The sequence below is a fragment of the Kogia breviceps genome, chromosome 19 (assembly GCF_026419965.1).
Source record: "Kogia breviceps isolate mKogBre1 chromosome 19, mKogBre1 haplotype 1, whole genome shotgun sequence".
Lineage (NCBI taxonomy): Eukaryota > Metazoa > Chordata > Mammalia > Artiodactyla > Physeteridae > Kogia > Kogia breviceps.
This window is the reverse complement of record NC_081328.1, coordinates 13,565,764-13,584,161: the sequence shown is the minus strand read 5'-3', so window position 1 is coordinate 13,584,161 and position 18,398 is coordinate 13,565,764. Positions and strand designations below refer to the sequence as shown.

At 53.8% G+C, this 18,398-nt stretch overlaps 1 protein-coding gene across 4 annotated transcripts in view; it reads left to right on the top strand.

Moving 5' to 3' along the window:
- Positions 1-18,398, top strand: part of ABR (ABR activator of RhoGEF and GTPase) — a 176,725-nt gene that overhangs the window by 35,060 nt on the left and 123,267 nt on the right. The window contains exon 1 of one of the 4 annotated variants that reach the window (XM_067021647.1): positions 3,000-3,577. The exons of 1 other annotated variant lie outside the window; for it this stretch is intronic. Coding sequence is in view for 1 of the 3 variants with exons in the window: in XM_059049028.2 (XP_058905011.1) it covers positions 9,034-9,094 (61 nt within the window). In the remaining 2 variants the exon portion in view is untranslated. Of the gene's footprint in view, positions 1-2,999; positions 3,578-8,408; positions 9,095-18,398 lie in introns of those variants that run through there. 2 more of the 4 variants (XM_067021646.1, XM_059049028.2) reach the window with 2 other exon arrangements.

The window sequence follows — 18,398 nt, the reverse complement described above, 5'->3', positions numbered from 1 at the left end:
CCAGAACTTCTTTACTAAGCAGTAGGTGAGAAGTTGGCAGGTAGCTCAGAGGACCCCAGTGGCCTAGGGTGATTTCCTGGACCATCAAGACCCAAGGCCCAACAAATCAGACCTGGACGAATAATTGGGCATTGTATTTGTTTCTGTTTTGGTGAAGGGAAAAATGAAAAGAAAACTGCTTCCCTTTTTGCAGGTGCCCAGCAGACCAGGAAAGTCTGGTGTAGTGCCCTGCAGGGCTCTCAGGTCTGCCCAGTGGTCACCGTAGCTCAGTGCAAGCAGCAGCCACAGAGGGTCTGCCCAAGCCCTGTCCGTCTGTCCGTCCATCTGTTAGGCAGTCTGTAGAACCTCTCAAGCTGGGTCCTCAGGAGGACAGGGTGCCCAGAAGCAGTTTCCATCCTCCTTCTCCCATCACTGAGCTGAAAGCAAGATTTCCCATCTGTCTGGTTGAAGGGGCATCAAAGTTATCACTGGAAGCTGGTGAGTGACAGCTTCAGCCTACAGCCCCCTGGGACAGGGGGGTTCAACGCAGCTGCCGGCCACTGGCATCTTCTTTCTTGGACTCCCAGTGTCCGCACCCTACCGGGAGGAGAGACAGGACAGGAACGTACCCAGAGACTGGTTTTTTCCCAGAGGAGAGCTACAATTTGCCTCCCTCCTCTAAAAACAAAGTTAATTGCCAATTTGGGACAGGCCTAGGAAAAGGACTCTAAAAATTGAGACCAAAGTTCCCTTAGTGGGCTGAACCATTTCTCAGTTTCTATTCCATTTCCACGTTGGAGTCTGATTGGGTGAAAAAGAGTGCAGCGTCAAATGCTGGCTGCTTAGCTAGGGAGCCCTGGGCACTGGGGAGTTTTTAGTTGGGATTTCGTGTGAGCAGTTAGAGAATTAATTGGAACAGCAATTCTTCTGCTCCACATCTGACTCTAGGATCCTGTTGTTTTTCTGCGTCTTTCAGAGAGTGAGACCATTCTCAACATGACATTCCAACTGGCCTTCACTGTTGCCTTTTTTTTTTTTTTTTTTTTCTGCACCGCTCAGCTTGTGGGATCTTAGTTCCCCAGCCAGGGATTGAACCCCAGCCCTCAGCAGTGAGAGCGCAGAGTCCTAACCACTGGACCTCCAGGGAGTTCCCCCCAACAGTTCTTTCCAGTTGGAGCTGGATCGGCTGAAGCTTCTGTACTCCCGCATTCTAAGGTCTCTTTGACCAGGAGCATATTTGGTCATTCATTCTTTCAATTACTTATTCATTCATTGAAACCACTATTTCAAGGTGCCAGGGGTACAGTGGTGAGCAAGAGAGATGAGGTTCATACCTTCTCGGAGCTCTCAGTCTAGCAGAAGAGACAGGCATTAGGTGATTTACTAGAGCACTGAGTAATCTGAAATGCAGGCCTCCCCGGTCTGGTGGTTAGGGACAGCTTCCTAGCAGAAGTGATATTTAAGATTAGAGGGAAGATAGGAGGTAGCTGGGCAGAGTTGGATAGAGCATTTTAGCCAGAGATACTGTCCTGTTCAAAAGTTCTGAAAAAGCAAGAGAGAACCAGGAGAAGAATGTGCCAGATGAAGCTGAGAGGAGGTGAGGGGCCAGGCCACAGGGCCTTGTGTGCCACTAAAAGGATGTGGTCTTTATTCTGACAGCAATGGGAAGTGTTCTCTAGTTGCTGTTTGATGCTGGAAAGCTTCTTCCTCCAATTGATCATTCTAGCTGTGATGTCAGCCTCAGGAGCCTGCGACTTCTCAGACCAACAGGCCCAGCTCAGATGTGGCCACTGTGTGGCTTCCACTGACCACTGCAGACGGCGTTTCATTTTTTCCCACTCTCCCTTCATTAGAACATATGTCACGTGTGTTGGTTTCTCACGTCAGCCACTGGCACCAGACAGTGTTCATGAAACTGAGCTGACCAGCCCAGATCAGGATGTGGTGAGCTTGGGGAAGGAGAAATTAGGACTCACCGGGTTTCACAATCAGTACCTGAAAGGGCCTCATGTGGAAGATGGGTGTCACGGGACAGTCTGGAGACAGAGAGCAGAGCTAGGTTGAGTCATCCATGTGGGAAGGAAGGCAGGGTGGTCCCTTGGGGGAAGGAGGGGCCCGTCTTCTGTGATTTCTTCTCAGAGTCTGTCTGCTGCTTCCCAGCGGAGCCTGTCTGCCTTTCCCATCTGAGGGTCACAACGGCCCAAAGCGCACTGGGTGCAAGTGTGTGCCTGGCTTTGGGGGAGGGGCAGCCAGGGGCACCGGCATTCCTTGTGAACGGGGCCTTGGCCAGATCACTCCCTTTCTCCACCTCTAAGGTTATGAAGGTAGAATTTAGGGAGGACGCCCAAGGCAGAATGATGGGGAAAAGAAGAACGGTGGTGTGTGTGTGTGTGTGTGTGTGTGTGTGTGTGTGTGTGTGTGTGAGAGAGAGAGAGATAGAGAGAGAGAGAGAGAGAGATGCTAAGGAAAGCCTCTGTTCCTCCTAAGCAAGTAGTGAAGTAGTGTTCTTAACACTGTTGGCATTTGGGGACAGACGTTCTTTGGGATAGTTCTGCATGCATACTGCAGGACATTTTAACATCTCTGGCTTTAAAATGCTCCTACACGTTTTCAAATATACTTCCTGGTGGGGCAATACAAACTAGCCCTCCCCTAATTGAGAACTACTGTTCCGGTGTTTATGGGAACAGGATACATACAGGCCTTATGTCCTGCGGATGGCCAGCAGGGAGACTAGATAAGTCCCCCAATTTCAGAATATCTTAGGGAAGCTTTGGTCCAGGGGGATGGTTATTCCCAGGCCACTCATGGGGGCTCCTGCTGTCTCCTGACCCCAAAGGGAGTTCCTCCTGACTTCTATACCTCATTGCTCACAGTGGTAACCCAAAAGCCCAGAGCAAAATCCGGTGGACGAGGCTGAGATTTTGGTGCAGGTATTTCCAGGCCTCTTGGCTGGACTGTGTCCAGGGTGGCAGGACTGTGTTCAGGGTGGCTGAGGTGCTGCTCTGTTGGACCACCAGATGGCGCTCGGGAGTCCCCGTTGTCTGCCGCAGGACCCGTGGTGGCTGGAGTGACTGCAGAGGGAACTCCTCTTAAAGAGGCCTGGTCCTTAAAGAGACAGGGCCACACACCATGAACTTGAACGGTAACCCCAGAGCGAGACTCCACTGACGACAAGCACCACTGGCTAGGCTCTGATGCTCCTTTGTCCTCACCTTCTTGAATGTTGAGCCACCACCTCCTGGAGCCGGTCTCCTTGACAGCCAGCCCTCAGCCCCTGCAGCCACTCCTGGGCCTGACAGGGACAGGGCCAGCCTGGCGGGTGGCGTCAGAGCTCGTGGCAGAGCAGCGCAGGGCTGGGAGGCACCTGCAGAACTCTGGCTGAGAGAGCAAGAAGCACAGCCAGCTTCAGGGGAATGGTGACCACGGGAGGGCAGAGGGCCAGCCTGTGAGCTCTGGCCCCAGAGAGACATGCCTTTACTTCACTTGGAGCTGATAAGGTTGGAGCCATTGAACTTTGTCTCTGGGTTTTGGGGACTTGTAGAATCCTTCTGTCTCTTCTGCTTGCCTCTTTCCAAATGCTGATGGGGATGCTGTGGTAAGTAAATCAAGAAGGGGGCTCCAGACTCTACTGGTGAGCCCTCTGATCCGCTCTCGGTAACCTCGCATGTTGACCTCTCGGTGGAACCATCCGAGCCCTGTCGGGTGAGGGCCACTTTAGCTGGGGCTTGGCCCGAGACCCTCCTGAAATTGCAGCTTGCTTAGTATACTCTAAGGCAGCTACTCTTCCGGGGATGCTGGACTCACTGTGGCCCTAGCCATGGGAGTGGGGCTTCAACACAGCCCCCCAAGAAATATGTGGGTGTCTGTGGGGAGCTTCACAGCTACAGGGACCTGGATGTCACCGTGCTTCTCCCGACCATGGTGCTGAGGGAGGTAACAAGGAGGTGAATGTAATCCTTTGGTTTACATCTTGCCCTGACTCTTACATCTCTCCCGTGACTCAAGCTGACACAAAACTTTGGAAGAGAAATTAATAGCGAGGAGGGCTTCCAGTAAGCCTGTGCTGCCTGTCGATCTCACTGTCTGCTGGAAAAGTGAGGAGCCTCGGAAGAGATGGGGAGGAAGAGGGCAAAGGACAGACTGTTAGGCCAGGACTTCCCACTTAGAGGTGACCCAGGAGAGACCTGGGGTATTTTCTCCTTTCCAGGCCCAAGGGGTGAGGGTGAATCTTAGAAGAGTAAATGCTGATTTACTGTACAGAGGTTAAAGGAAATGAAGCAAGGAGCCAGAAACAGGCCAATCCAGGGTCTGCCAGTGCAGATAGGAAGCCTGGAGGTCATCTCCCTGCTCCACCTGGGTGCCCACCTAGAGATGTGAAAACTGAGGCTGGAAAGTGGGGTTTGGCGGGGACTAGAGTTCAGGAAGTTGTCATCGGATTGATTGCAGCTAGCTTGTCTCCAGGATCATCTGCCTTATCGTAGTAGATGCGGTTTTCTTAGGGAACCAGTTCTCTTGCTTAATCATTGGTGGCTCTGGGGGGTTCTGGAATTGCATTCCTCCTGTAGCTCCAATTTCATCCTCCCTGAGTTTAACTTCATTCTGTTTATTCATTTATTCACTCATTGCAGCCCGGTACAGAGATTACACACGTGGACTCTGGATTCAGAATCTCGGTTCATTTCCGAGTATCACCACCTGCTAGCTGGCCAATAGCATAGCCTTCCTACTTCTGCAGGAAGGAATGGAGAGACTAGTAGTGCCTATCTCATTGGCTTATTATGAGGACTAAGAAAGGTAGTCTATGTGAAGCAGTGCCTGGCACTTAAGAAGCACGCAGTCAGAGTTAGCTGTCATGAGTTTTATTTATTCAACATGTATTATTGAATGCCAATCTATTGGGCTTTTGGCAGAAAGCTGATCTGGGGGCACAGTGTAGTAACGGCTGCCTTGGAGGTCTACCCGAGCTTCATTCATCCACTGGGCTGAGTGCAGTGAAAAGAGATGCAGTCCCAGCTTTTAAAGAGCTGACTGCCAGGAAGGGTACCAGAGGGTTTTTGACTATCACAGCCTGATTTTGGTTTTGTTTTGGCTGCACCGTATGGCATGCAGGCTCTTAGTTCCCTGACCAGGGATCGAAACCGTGCCCCGTGCAGTGGAAGCGAGGAGTCCTGACCACTGGACCGCCCGGGAGGCCCCTTGTTTTTGTTCATTTGAATGCGGAGCCCACCACCCCCCCACCCCTGACCACCTGTACCTCCAGCCTGCGCCCACTGGCGCTCCCTGCGGGACTCGGAGTGGGAAGAGGTGAACGGACATCCTCTTCATCAACAGGGACCCCTGCAGGGACTCCCAGGGGCCTTCGTATTGTGCACAGTGGAGCTGAGTCGCTAACAGCAAGGAGGGAAGAAAAATGGAGATACCCAGTTTTGTTTCTAAGCATGGTCACCCTTTTCCCGTTGGAGAGGGAGTGAGTAGCACAGCCGTGGGGATACAGGGCAAGGCCGCCGACCTTCAGGATGGGCTATATCTCCTTCCCACTCGGCCCCTCATTTTCAGCCCAGTGCTCCCAGCAGCCTACCCTTAAATGCCCCTTAAATCTGGTGGTGAGGCAGGAGCAGGCCCGTTGCTATGGGAAGCAGGGAGCCAGGACAGACTGAGTGCACAGGCCAGGGGGGAAGGAGGAGCGTGTTCACCCAAAGGGCTAGACAGCAAATGGTTAGTGCAGGCTTGGAGGACGAGGTGTGATGGGTGCTGATTCAGTGCCTTGGGGTGCATGGGCAGGTCCACACTTAGCTGAATCAGGGTGGCCTGTCCACGGAACGTCCCCCTGCTGCTCTGACAGATGGGGGTTGCTGGCAGAGCACTTCACCTTCGGCACAAGGCGAATGAGAATGACTCTTGGTAACTCCTTCCTTCCTAGGATGGGGTATTGGGTCTCCCCCCCACCCCCCACCTCCTCTCCACCCTCAGTGCCAGGAATCTGGAGGCTTCTGTCCTGGTCTCATATCACCCTGGTGCTTCCACACACTTGTCTCTATAGCCAAGGTTAGATGTTAATGTCTAACATGTGTGATGTTAATGTCTTTTGGAAGCCATCCCATATAGGCATCAAGGGATCTTGAAATAACTGCCCTTTCCTGGGACACATGTGTGAGACAGTTGTATGGAGATGGAAGAGGATTGGGAGGGTTTTCTAGAAGGTGGTCTCTAACCCACGGACCCGCGAAGATTTCCAGGGACCTTCGCCATCCTGCTTTCAACCCTGACAGTGGGGGCGACATGCATGGCATTTTAACTGCACGAGTAGACCGCCAGGGTTCAAGTCTCAGCCCCCCACTTACTGTCTGGACAGGTTACTCAGCTGACCAGTGCCCCAGTTTGCTCATCTGGAAAATGGAAGGAGCTGAGATAACAGTGAGGTTGTCATGTAAACAAAGCACTAAGATCCAAGCCAGGTCCACGGCAGGCATTCTCTGTTAAGTATTAGAAGTGTTCCTCCTTATTTTCCTCCAAGATCCCTCTCCTCTCTCCCCTATATTGTGTTCTGGATTGGGAGGTCCAGGACAGGCTGGGACAGAAGGTAGAAGAAAGCAAACTATGGCAATGTTAAGGAGAGCAACTGTAACATTTTAGCCTGAAAATAGCTTGTTCCAGCCTTTGTAGATAAAAATGTAAAATGTATGCAAATGTATGTGACTCACGCAGAAACATACATCCATGGCCTCCTCGAAGTCAGTGCCCAGATGTGGCCATCAGGCAGTGTGCAGAGAGGGCCCAGGCTGCCTTGGTGGGGATGGGGGTTCTTGGGGAGGGGGCAGTGCTGCTGCTTCCCCGGGCTGGGCTCCTGCTTGCACCTTTCTTCTGGGTTCTGTGCCTCCCCTGTGGCAAGAAGAGAGGCTCCAGGCCCCTCTCTGCTCCTCCATCTCACCGTCCTTCCTCTGGTTCCTCCAGGAGCCCGTTTGCTTCCTCTCCCATCCTGGCTCTATTTCTGGAGCATCTCATTGGAGATGCACGCCCCCCTCTCTGCCAAGCTCCAGGTGCCTGCTTGCTTGGTCCTCCCAGTCTTGTGTGCAAGTCAGAGACGGTGGGAGGGTGACAGCTGAGCAGGGAGACCCACAAGATCCAGAGCCTGAGCCAGGAGGCCTGGGGTGGGGGAGAGCCAAGTGGATGCAGTGAGGGGACAGTGTCACCTCTAGGTTGCAAAACACCCACGCAGCCACCTATGGAGGCTTTTCACTCCCCAGAGCATCTTCCCCTGCAACTCCCAGGGGCTCACCCGACCTGCTGTGAGCCTAGTGGCCACCACCTCCCCTTGGGCAGTTCTGGAGGCCGCTACCTAAGCAGCTGCAGGGGCTGGGTGCAGGCTTCCTTTCAGCATCATGGGTGAGGGTCTGCTTCTCCTCTTAAGAACAAGATCTGAAACTAATATAATATTGCATGTCAACTATACTTCAATTAATTTTTTTTTAAGAAGAAAAACTAGACCTGTGTTTGTTTGAGATGATGAGGCCCCCCCCACCCAAATGCTCTGGAGATGCTGGCAACACTGCCCCCTATAGAGGCCAGGGTGAGCTTTGCCTTGTAGCCCTGTCCATTGACCTGGGTCCCATGAAGTCTTTGCCCTGAAAGCTGCTTGGAGATGAGGAGTGGGAGGGTCTGGTCCATTATCAGGAACCTCACTATCAGAGGTAAAAGCAGGGTAAGTGGTCCAGGGCAGGGTTCCCTTGTGGGCCTGCTGCCTCCCTTCCCTTGGGTTCAGGAAAGGAGCTTTAGCCCTACTGTCCTGGACCACCATAGCCTGACCCTCCCTCCTCTCCAGTCTCTTCTCCAGGGTCCTTTGTTCCAAGGAGGCCTGTAGGACCAAATCTGCCGCCAAGTTGCCTTGGGTCACTTAGAACCTGCACCCAGGGCACAGGTATAAAACTCCCCCACTCCAACCTCTTCACAGCTTTTTTTTTTTTGGGGGGGGGGGGGCGGGTCTTAGAAGGAATTTTGTTTCTAAAGGTCTGTTCTCAAAGACATCTTGACCCCAGCCTTCCCTCAGTTTGTGATTAGGCATACGTGGTGTCCCTCCTTACATCGCCTGCGGCTGGGATCCCCAGAGAAGGCTCCTGGAGGGAACCCAGCGGAGACCCTGGCGTCTCCAGTAACCCAGTTTATCCTCCACAGCCCCTCGACGAACCCCAGCCTCCCGCCTTTCTCCAGCCACCGCCCGCTGGTGTGTAGGGCAGGAACCGCCCGGCCTTTAGGTCAAGGATGTTTAAATAGATGAGGCACTGTTAAGGTTTGGAAGGAAAGAGCCCTAGGGCAGCCAAGGCTTCCCGCGGGCGGGCAGGACGTTAACCCCGTCAGCGCCGCTCCCCAGGCTTGCCTAGGGGAGGGGCCTGGGAGCCTCACTGGCCCCTGAAACTGCGCTTAGAGATCCTGGGGTGGCAGGTGATGTCACCCCTGCGGACTCGTAGGTCTCCCCGCGGCACCTAGTCAGCGGGTTGCCAGAATTTGGCCGAGCCCAGCGAGGGGAGGAAGAGGAGCCTGGGCCTGCGCCGCAGCCCGGAGACCCCCCGCGGACCACTCCTCCGTCACCGGCTGGAGCGCCTCTCGCGTGGGGACCCCGGCTGCTCCCCACACCCCTATCCGGGTCTGGAGGCGTGCTGCGGGGAGGGGGCGCGGGAGCCTCGCGCCGATTGGTCGCGGCCCCCGCCCCCCCGCCCCTGGGCTCCGTGCAGCCCCGGAGAAGTTGCTAGTTGGCGGGCGGGCTGCGGGGCCGCCGCTCCGGGATCCGCAGCGGGGCTCACGGCGGTCGCAGGGGCCGGAAGGGCTCCCGGAGGCGCTCGCCGGCCCTCGCCCGCCCTCCCCTCCTCCCGGGCAGCTCCGGCTCGGTCCTCCCTGCTACCTGTTTCCCCGCCTCCCCCGGCTTCCACCCCGCGCTCGGCAACTTCGGCCTCTGGGGCTGGCCGCCCGCCCGCCGCCCGCGCCCTCCCTCCTTTGTTGTGCGATGAGGGTCGGGTTTCCGATCTGACGGAGCCGCCGCCGCCGCGCGGAGCCGCGGGCATGGAGCCACTCAGCCACCGGGGCCTGCCGCGCCTCTCCTGGATCGACACCCTCTACAGCAGTACGTGTGCGCTCGGGCAGGGGAGGCCAGGCGGGATGGGGCCCCGGCGCCCCGCGCTGCGCCGGGACGGCCCCGGGGCCCGCGAAGCGAGCCCCGCGCGGACTGGGGGCTGCGGGCACGACCGCCCAGGTGCCCGGCGGGCCGGCAGGCGGGCGAGCGGCGTAGGGTCGCGCGATCGGCCGCGGATGGGGTCCCCAGAGTGGACTTCAAGCCGGAGGGGGTGCACAGTGGACCGACGGGGCCAGGAGAGCTGTGTCACCCCTCTCCCACCTGTTGTGTAACCGAGCACTCCCCAACCCTGGGGAAGAGGGGAGAGCCCTTGTAGGGTGCTGCCTGGGCTCCTCGACTGGCTGCTCCTTCTGTCCACGTTGAAGCAGAAGGGCCATTTTGGTAAAGCCCTTGGCGCCTGAGTTTGCCACCTCAGGGACATCCTGAGGCCAGTGTGTTTCGGGGTGGGGGTGGGGGTGGGGGTGGGGTCGCGTGGTAAGGGAGACTGTAGGTGCACATCTCCGCGGGGGCCATTTGGATTCAGGACCTGAAAACCCCCAGCTCAGCAGTACTTCCTGCCAGGCTCAGCATCACCCGCACTTTCCCTCTCCCTCCCCCTCTCCCCTCCTTCCACACCCCCCAAAAAAGAAAAAACACTAACCTCGGCGGGCGGCGTCTCCACCCCCTCGCTCCCAAATCTGTCGCGATCACGTGATCGCTCTTGCACTGCCGCTGGGGATGTGTAACTGATCACTCGTACCTTCTGGGGGCTTGCGCCCAGCCTTGAGCGCCCCGACCCCGACCCCGACCCCGACTCCGACTCCGACTTGCTTAGGTGGCTAAAGCACTGCATTTCTCCCACCCCTCCCTTGAGACACCTTCCCCTAGCTTTCAGTGGTACAGGAAGAGGGTCCTGATAGCCCCTGAAGAAGATAGTAAGTGGATTTCACCCTCCCTGATCGGTTCAGTGGGACCCTCCCACTCTCTCTTGCTGGGTCTCCTAGCCCAGAGTCCTGAGGCAGGGGCAGGGGTTGGGGGAGATAGGTGGAGCCAGGTTCTGGTTCTGGACACTTGATGATGCCATGGGACAAGGACATTTTTAAGGGTTAACCTGGCTCGAGTTCCTTGGTAACAGTCTTATGGTGGGTAGAGAGGACAAGGTGATGCCTTGAACCCCAAAGGCTTGCGCTGGAGGCTCCTCAGTACTCAGTACCCAACCTCTGACCCCTGTAGCCCCTTGGGTCCCCATCATTCCCCATACCTTTTTCTTCTCCCTCTTCTCCCTCCATCCTTTTTCCTTTCCTTTCCTCCTCCCCCCCATCCCCATCCCCATCCTTTTCCCTTTCCTCTCCTCCCCACAGGAGCTCTCCTTGTGATGGTTCTTTGTGCTTTGGTTTTTCAACGACAAAGGGACAAAGCTGGATCCCCTGGGTGTCGTCCTAGCCACTCCATCTTCTCCTTCCCCTGCAGAGGCCAGCATCGGTGGGTGAAGGTCAGGGCCCACGGTTGCTGTGTGGTGTGTGTGCACGTGTGTTTGCCTGAATGGGGCACACATCTGTTCAGAGCCCTGCAGCAGATCAGCTCCTGACCCGAAGGAAGGATTAGTGACCTTCTCTTAGCTGTGCTCTTGCAAATAACAGTCATAACAATGCCTCATATTCACATGCAGCTTATGTTCCTGAATATTTCTGACTCTTTGCAAAACCCAGTACTGCTTTCCCTATTTCCCAGAGCATAGAATCCTTTGGAAACCTGTCTCTGGCTTTCTCTTCATTGCCTTAAAGAAGACTCCCCCACCCGATCATCTGATCATTTCCAAGTTTTCCTACCACCCCCAACCCACCCCAACACCTAACCCCACACACATACACAACTGGAGCAAAGGAGCAAAATTGCCTGAGGGTGCTTTGAAAATTTCCGACTGGAGGAAGGTGGGATTGGAAAAGGGAATTAGACGGAGGCCTTCTTTGGGGTGCCTGTTTATCAGCCCTGACTCGGGCAGGCTGGCATCTGAACTGTCTACCCTTCTGCTGCTGCCCTGGCCTCTGGGCTCCTGGGGCAGCCTGGATGGAGGGGAGGGGGGACACCAACTTGGCAGCAATGTGAGGAGGAGTCCTTTGCCTCCTTCTTGCAAACAGCTGATTGGAGAGCCGTAGAATGAGGCTTCCTGGGGGGGTGCTATGCAGTCATGTTTGGGCTGTTAGCCATGAATTTTCCTCCTGACAAGAGCCTAAATTAAAACAAATACCCGAGCTGTCATTTGCCTGGCAGCATGGTTTTGTGCCTCCCAGAGGAAGTTCCTCTGCCTTTCAGGAAGCTTTCTGCTTACAAGGCTCACAGGGTGGCAAGTCCCCACAAAAGCCAAATCCATCAGGAATTGTAAAGGGGATGTACCCAGGGCACAGGGTAGCCAGTGTACTTCTTAGGGATGTGAATGACCCAGTGATAGAGGCTCCTTCTAAGCACTGCTCCAGGTGGCAGTGATGGTAGCATCTCCTGAGGACCTACCATGTGTCGGCACTGTGCTAGGCACTCCATCCGGTCTCTCCATACCTCACGACTCTGCAAGATAGGTAGTCTTATCTCTCTTTTACAGGAAGAGAGGCTGAATAGGCTAAAATCATTACCCGAGGTCACGTGACTGGTGACAAAGCTCGGATTTAGATCATACCCTAGGATGGTGAGGAAGACCCTGAGTGTCACCTAGATATGTCTGAACTCACTCAAGGGCTTGGAATGTCATGGAATGGGGGGCCTCTGTCAGAGTTCTCCCCAAAATGGTCCAGCAGGGTAAGTGGTCTGAATGACTGAGCCTAACTTGACTCTGTGTCTCTTGGAGGAACTGGGGGCTGGCCGTGGAGCCAGGGCAGGGGTGGCTGAAGCTCTGTCTCATTTCACTGAGGCTGGTGCTTCTCTCCACCTAAGATACCAGACTAACAACCAGCCCCTCCCCTCACACGTCTTACCTTTGGAGTTGTCGGCTCAATCTTTCTGGCTTTAGCATATGTGCACACTTCCACTGCAGGCTGATGGTCACTTGATAAGGGGTGAACCTCAGACCCCCCTCTTTCCCCTACAGTAGAAGTCCTGAAGGTCTGTAGTGGTGGTGATCTGTCTGACTCAAGGAGATGGGCTGGCTCCCAGCTGCCCGTGTGACCTGGGACTGATTGGAGCACGGTCTTTGCCCCTGGTAGACTAGTGTGCTAGATGAGAGTTCTAGCCACCCCACCTCCTGTCTCTGGACCACTCATTTTCCTACATTAACGTAATAGTGTCAGCTTTGCCCCTCAGTGCCTTGCCTAGATTCTTTCCCTGGAGCTGGTGTGTTTCTCTCTGCACGTCTTTTCTGCCTGTGTTCTTCATTTTATCTTCTCTCTGTTTCTCTCACCACTGTTTCCACTAGACACCACTTTCTCCTGGTTTTCTTCTATACCACTGGATCAGGTTGGATCATACTAAGTTCTATGGAATAACAAAAATGGGAGGTGCTCTGAAACTTTCTGTGTTCCTCTTGAGTAGAGACGAAATCTTTCAGGATCTGTGTAAAAGAGAACTGAGGGCTACGTTTAAGGTCTCCTCCTTTGCCATTCCAGCCTCTTTTTTGTCCCAGGCAATTTAGCTCTGGCCTCAAACATGCCGACTATGGAGCCAAGCAAAACCTCTAGTTATTTGGACCTCATAGAAGGCAGAACATGATCATCTGTAGTTATTAGAACCTGCCTTTGGAGCTCACTTCTGTTACCCCAAGTGACATTTCCAGGGGAAATCTCTGGTGATCTTTTTATGCCCCTTACAGACTCAGTGCCCCTGTCCAATGGCCAGGAAAGCATCTGGGGCTGTGGGGATACAAACCCATCTCCAGATGATCACGAACCTGCCTCAGTTTCCCACCTGATTCCTACATTAGCTGCGCCAAGGACCAGGCCACTGGCCTGACAGTCGGTGTGGATTTGATCAGGGCAACTCTCTTACCCCGGCGGCATCAGACCACTCTGATGTGCCAGTGAACCCGTGCAGATGGGCGCTTTCCTGTCCTGTGACTAAGCCTCAGTCATGTATTTGACGTGGCTGCTGGAGTCCCAGAGGTGGGCCTGGCAGAAGAATTAAGTGTCGTACTCAGAGAAATGTGATCTTTTGTTGCTGTTGTGATTGCTGCTGTTACTGTTCTTTGGAAGAAGGAAGGAATGACAGGAACATTTGTGAAGAAATAGTTAGGTGGGTAGAAGAAGTGGGGGAGAGCCGGTAGGATGGAAGACTTGGGCTGTTCTCTGGGTCCAGGGGCGATTCTGGTTACCTTCCTTACTCACACTCCTCTGTGAAGTGAGGCTACGAGGTCTCGCGTGGGTGCCACGGGGATTAACTGGTTAATGTCTCTCAAGTGCTTTGAAGATGAGGAGTGCTATTGAACTGATCAGCTGTCCAGCTCCTCACAGCCTTTGTCACTGAACAGGGATCCACGAAAGGCTTGCAGAGGAGTTTGGAAGGGACTGGGAGGTGTGTGAGGGGACAGGCAGAGTCGGAGTGTTGGACCAGGTTCTCAGCTGGTGCCGAGCCCAGCGCCTTGTGCCATAATCAGCCCGCAGTAATTTCTGCTTGTGTCAGTGAGTATGGGAGGGAAAAGAAAACTTCTGGGTTCTTGGTTCCTTTAACTCCTCTCTCCACCAGCAAACCCCAGAAGCCCATTAGCTGGTCCATTCACAAGTTTCTGGCTGTGTGGATTTGGTCATTGTAGACCCCCCAAGGGAGTCCCACGCATTGCTAGGGCTTGTGATTATGTGATTGGAAGCTTTCCCCACCCATGTTGATGCTGCAGCTGTTTGGCTCAGCTTGAGCCCCTTGGGGCAAACCAGGAGGAAGGCAGCTTCAGGACAACCGCAGTCATCTCCACGACGTCTGCCTTAGCCGTGCCCCTGGCTCTGGTAGGCTGAGGGGAATCCATGGGGCTCGGAGTTTCCACCACATTCTCCCTGCAGGGTCTTGGCACTTTCCACTGAGTACCAGGGGGAGAGGCCTGCAGGCGTACCTGTCTCCAGGGCTGGATAGCAGAGGCTCATTGTTTTGACTTGCGGCCTTGGTCTGCCCTAGCTTGCATTCCTTTGGGCAAGATGTGGTCTGATGGAGCCGTGGATGGCCCTGATTGGTAGTGGGAATGTTCTGCTTGTCTCTGAAGCTTGGGGAGAACCTGATCCTGTAAATGGGGAAGAGGAAGGAAATCAGGGCAACAGGCAAACTAGCGGATGCACCCCCATAAGAAGGTTAGGGATAGACGCCCAAGCCTACTCCCTGCCCGAGGCATTTGGCAAAGAGCCCTTTGAGGTGGGGCCCGTTGCAACCATGACCCACTGCAGATGGGACAGCCAGTTCTCTTCCCCCAGGGTCAGACCTCATTTGGGCCTCTCACGGTCTTCTGCCCCTGTGCTTGACTTCTGTCTTTTCTCTTCCTGCCCTTCCTTCCCTACCACACTGCGGGACGAAAGACGAATATGGATTGACTGGCCCTATAGAAAGTGATAGGGTCAGTGTGGTCTTGGGGAGACAGGGCGGGCTCTGTGGTGATCTAATTGGTCAGGTGCCCTTCCCCTGTTTCCTCCACCTTCACCTCCGAGGCTTCCATGTCCCTCTAGACCACAGGTAGACGTAGCAGCCGTGGTCAGGCATTTTGTCAGAGGTGAGCAACGCCCCCAGAAGGGGTTGGGCAGCTGGGAGGACTCGGGTGGACCAATGTCGATGGAGCTCAGAGTCCTTGCCACTCCAGGCAGCGTAGCTCTTGGCCTTCCTGGGGTGTCAGTGGAGCTGGTACTACCTAGAAAAGCCCCAAATTGGCTAGGGATCTGTGGGTTTACTCAGGGCTGTTGGGGAAGGATGTGGCCATAATTACCTTCATGGGATTGAAGGGCTGATCCTATTAGTGTGTTGGGCTAACCCCTTCCTCCTGGGCATTGCCTCCTGGCCGGCAGCAAGGGTTTAATGGATCAAGATTATGGAGACTGAAGATGGTGTACAATTAAGCCTAATTATTTCCCTAGCTGGGGGATAGCTACCACCCACAACAGCAATTGATTTCCTCACTTGTGGTCACTGTTCAAGTGCAAGTTACTCTGGGCCTAAGCAGCATATAGTCCATCTTTTTGAGTGAATTTCTTCCTTGAAGGTACAGCTTTATGAGAAAGATCCCTTTCTGAGAGGTTTGGGGTCTGGGTGGCTGTGTGCTCTATGTGGTGGCACCCCTGGAGTTGTGCAATGGGGACCTTTAAGGGAAATGTGTCTGAGCTCTGCAAAGGTACATAGAAACCTCACCCCTGGGGCTCTCACAACCACTGGGCCCAAGGAAAAGAAAGCCCGTTAGTCCGACCAAGTTCATAGAAATTAGATTTTTCCATTTGGTCTAGGAAGAATGGCAAAAAACATAAAGTATAACCAGTCGTACTATGTGCCAGGTGCTGTGGTAGGTACTTCCTTACATTATGCTAACAACCCACCAAGGTACCTTTTATCATTCCCCCTGGTCTACGGATGAGGAATCTGAAGCCCTGAGAGGTTAACTTATTGCCAAAGGTCTCCCAGTTTGAGCCGCATCAGATCTCAGATGGCTCCAACTCTGTATATAGCCCACTTAGCTGCCCACAGCAATAAGGATCTTAGCCAACATCGATGAGGACCTACTATGTGTCAGCACGGTCCTGGGCACTGCCCATGTGTTATCACTAATCTTCAACAGCCCCTACCTTATGAGGTAGGAAGGAATTATCTCTATTTTTTAGGGAGGAAACTGGGACTCAGGGAAGTTAAGTAATTAATTCAAGGTCCTAGCGCTAGAGTACAAGCCAGGAATTGAGTACAGGGTTGGCCTGACTCGCAACCACGCTTCCTCCCACACTCCCCTGCCTTTCATGGCAGCTGGTGTTTCGTGGAGATCGATTGATCTGTTCGTCTCTCTAGCTACAATGCAAATGTGGAGACTGTCTTGGCTGCCCCCACGGTATCCGGGCAGCTCTCAGCCTCTGGGTTCCCCGTAAGTGCCCACCAGCTGGGCTGCCTCTTCCTAAGGATGATTCCCAAGGAGCTCTCCCATGGGTACTTGGAACCCATATCCCAGAGTTACCTCGTCCCTGGATTATTGGCAAGAGGCACTGTTTGTTAACCCCCAAATAAATAAACAGGAAGGAGAGAAAATAGACTCTGGGGGTAGGGATGGGGTACAGCGAAGGCCCAGTTTCCAGAGCAGAGCAGGGCAAGGGGCAAGTAAGTGGGGACTAGAGGAAGAGAGGACTTGGCAGAGCCCAGGCACGCTGGCTTGATCTCAGGCCTTTTAAAGTTCACCCCCATAGTTTCCAAAGGAAAATAAAGAGAGCTCTCGGCCATAAATCAGGCCACTGCGCACCAAGGTCCTTTGCTGAGGCCCAGGGCCAGTTGGGCCACAGATCCAGCTTCTGCATTTGAACTCACCCACACAAAGCATGCTAATGATGGGGTGGCTCCTGTGAAGACCCAGAGTCCCCTGCCCAGAGTTCAGGCCTCTGGAGGAAGCCTGTGCCTGGGGCCTTCCACCTTAGCAGACCCCTCTTTGGCTGGAGCCAGAAAGGCTAAAACAAGATAGGAGGGCTTGTGGCACAAAGGGTTTGCGTGTGGAGAGTTTTTGGGGGTATGATAAAGGGAGTGAAAGACTGCCTTGAGCTGACAAGTGAAGCAGGAAGGTAAAAGTGGAGACGTGGGGGAGGGGGAAGGGGTCCCACAACTCCATTCTCCTCCTTTCCCTTTGCTGCTCAAGATGTCACTGGCAGCTTACTTCCTTCTCTGCGTCTGCGGGCATTTTTAGGAATTCCTGCTTGGTAGGGTGTCGGGACCCCTGAACCTTCCCCTTGGCTCACTCGTCAGTTTGTAGGGGGGCTAATGTGAAATTTCAGCTGGCGCTGGCACCTTACATGCTCCTGACCCCTTCCCCCCCCCCCCCACCTTGAACTTGCTGCCCCAGCCTTCTTCCTCCTGCTGCCCTGGTGTGCTCCTGCCCTCCCTGTGGGTCCAGGATGCAGCCGGCCAGAGGCTCAGCCTTGACAAGTCCATCCTTCAAGTGCCACCCTGTGATGAACTCTGTCCCCTCCCCCACCCAGAGCTTTCTCCCGTTCTTCCTGCCCTTCCCCCAGCCTCCTTCCCCCTCGCCATCCCTGCTCTTCAAGGGAAGACCAATGAAACGGCTGCCCAAGCCTGGGAGGGTTCAGAGGGCCAGGAGAGCAGATCCTGGTGATGGGGATCCTGTCCCTCCAGAAATGACATGTCTTCATGCTAGTGCATCTCCACGCTTCTTTCCGTGCAGGTGCCTGAGTCTTTCCTCGCCTCAGCGGGGCTGGGAAGCATCCATTTAATAACTTGTGGCAGGGGCTACTATTGTCAGTTCTGTCGTGAGAGAGGAGCCAGAGAGCCGTGGTGGGACCTCGACACATGCTCATGGGTGGTCTGGCCAAAGGAGTCAACTCCTCCCCATTGGGATTAAGATAGCAGAGGCCAGGGGCACCTCCCAAAGGGAGAGTGGACTACCTGAGTGGCTTGCGAACTCCTTGGACCACAGCCATACAGAATACAGACATTTTACGTTGTAAGCCAGGACACACACAAACCGAAACAAAAGTTTATGGGATAGTACTTACTGCTTTATCACATTTGCAATGTTCTCATAATTTTATGCTCTTCTAGTCTGTTCCATTCCATTGCACTCCATTAAAAACAAACCCAAGAAGTGCTGGTCATGACCTACTACATTGATGTCATGACCTGCAATATGAAAAAAAGTGGCTGAGCTGATCTCAGAGGGCTCTTTTGAACTGTAAGGAATCATAATTTAACAAACTGCCGTGATTTATATACGTGTTGTGATTTTTGCCAGATTCACACACTTCTGTTATTATGGACCTGTTTTTCTTCAATTTGACTCATTGTTTTAAATATCATTTACTTAGAAAGGACACGAATGGAAGACCTGTATCTCTTGGAATAAATAAAAAGTTTCCTTACAAATAAATGCACTAAACACTCAACAGTGTTATTAATTCTAGTTATACACTGTTGCCTTTGGAAAGCTCTAGGTCTGAGCCTCCTATGTCTCTGTTTAAGGGAAGGAAACAGAATCGATGTTAAAGACATCTAGTACCAAACAGTAGTGGGAAAGATTGAAAGGAATCAAGAAGGGAGTAATTTTCTCAACATGTGCTCTCGTGCGCTTTAATGCAGCACGGCAAGCAAGCAGGGTGCTAATCAAAGGGCCCTGTGGCATCAGCATCCTCTACTTCTATCCACCCGGAGTCCTGGGCCCCGTATTTCCTGA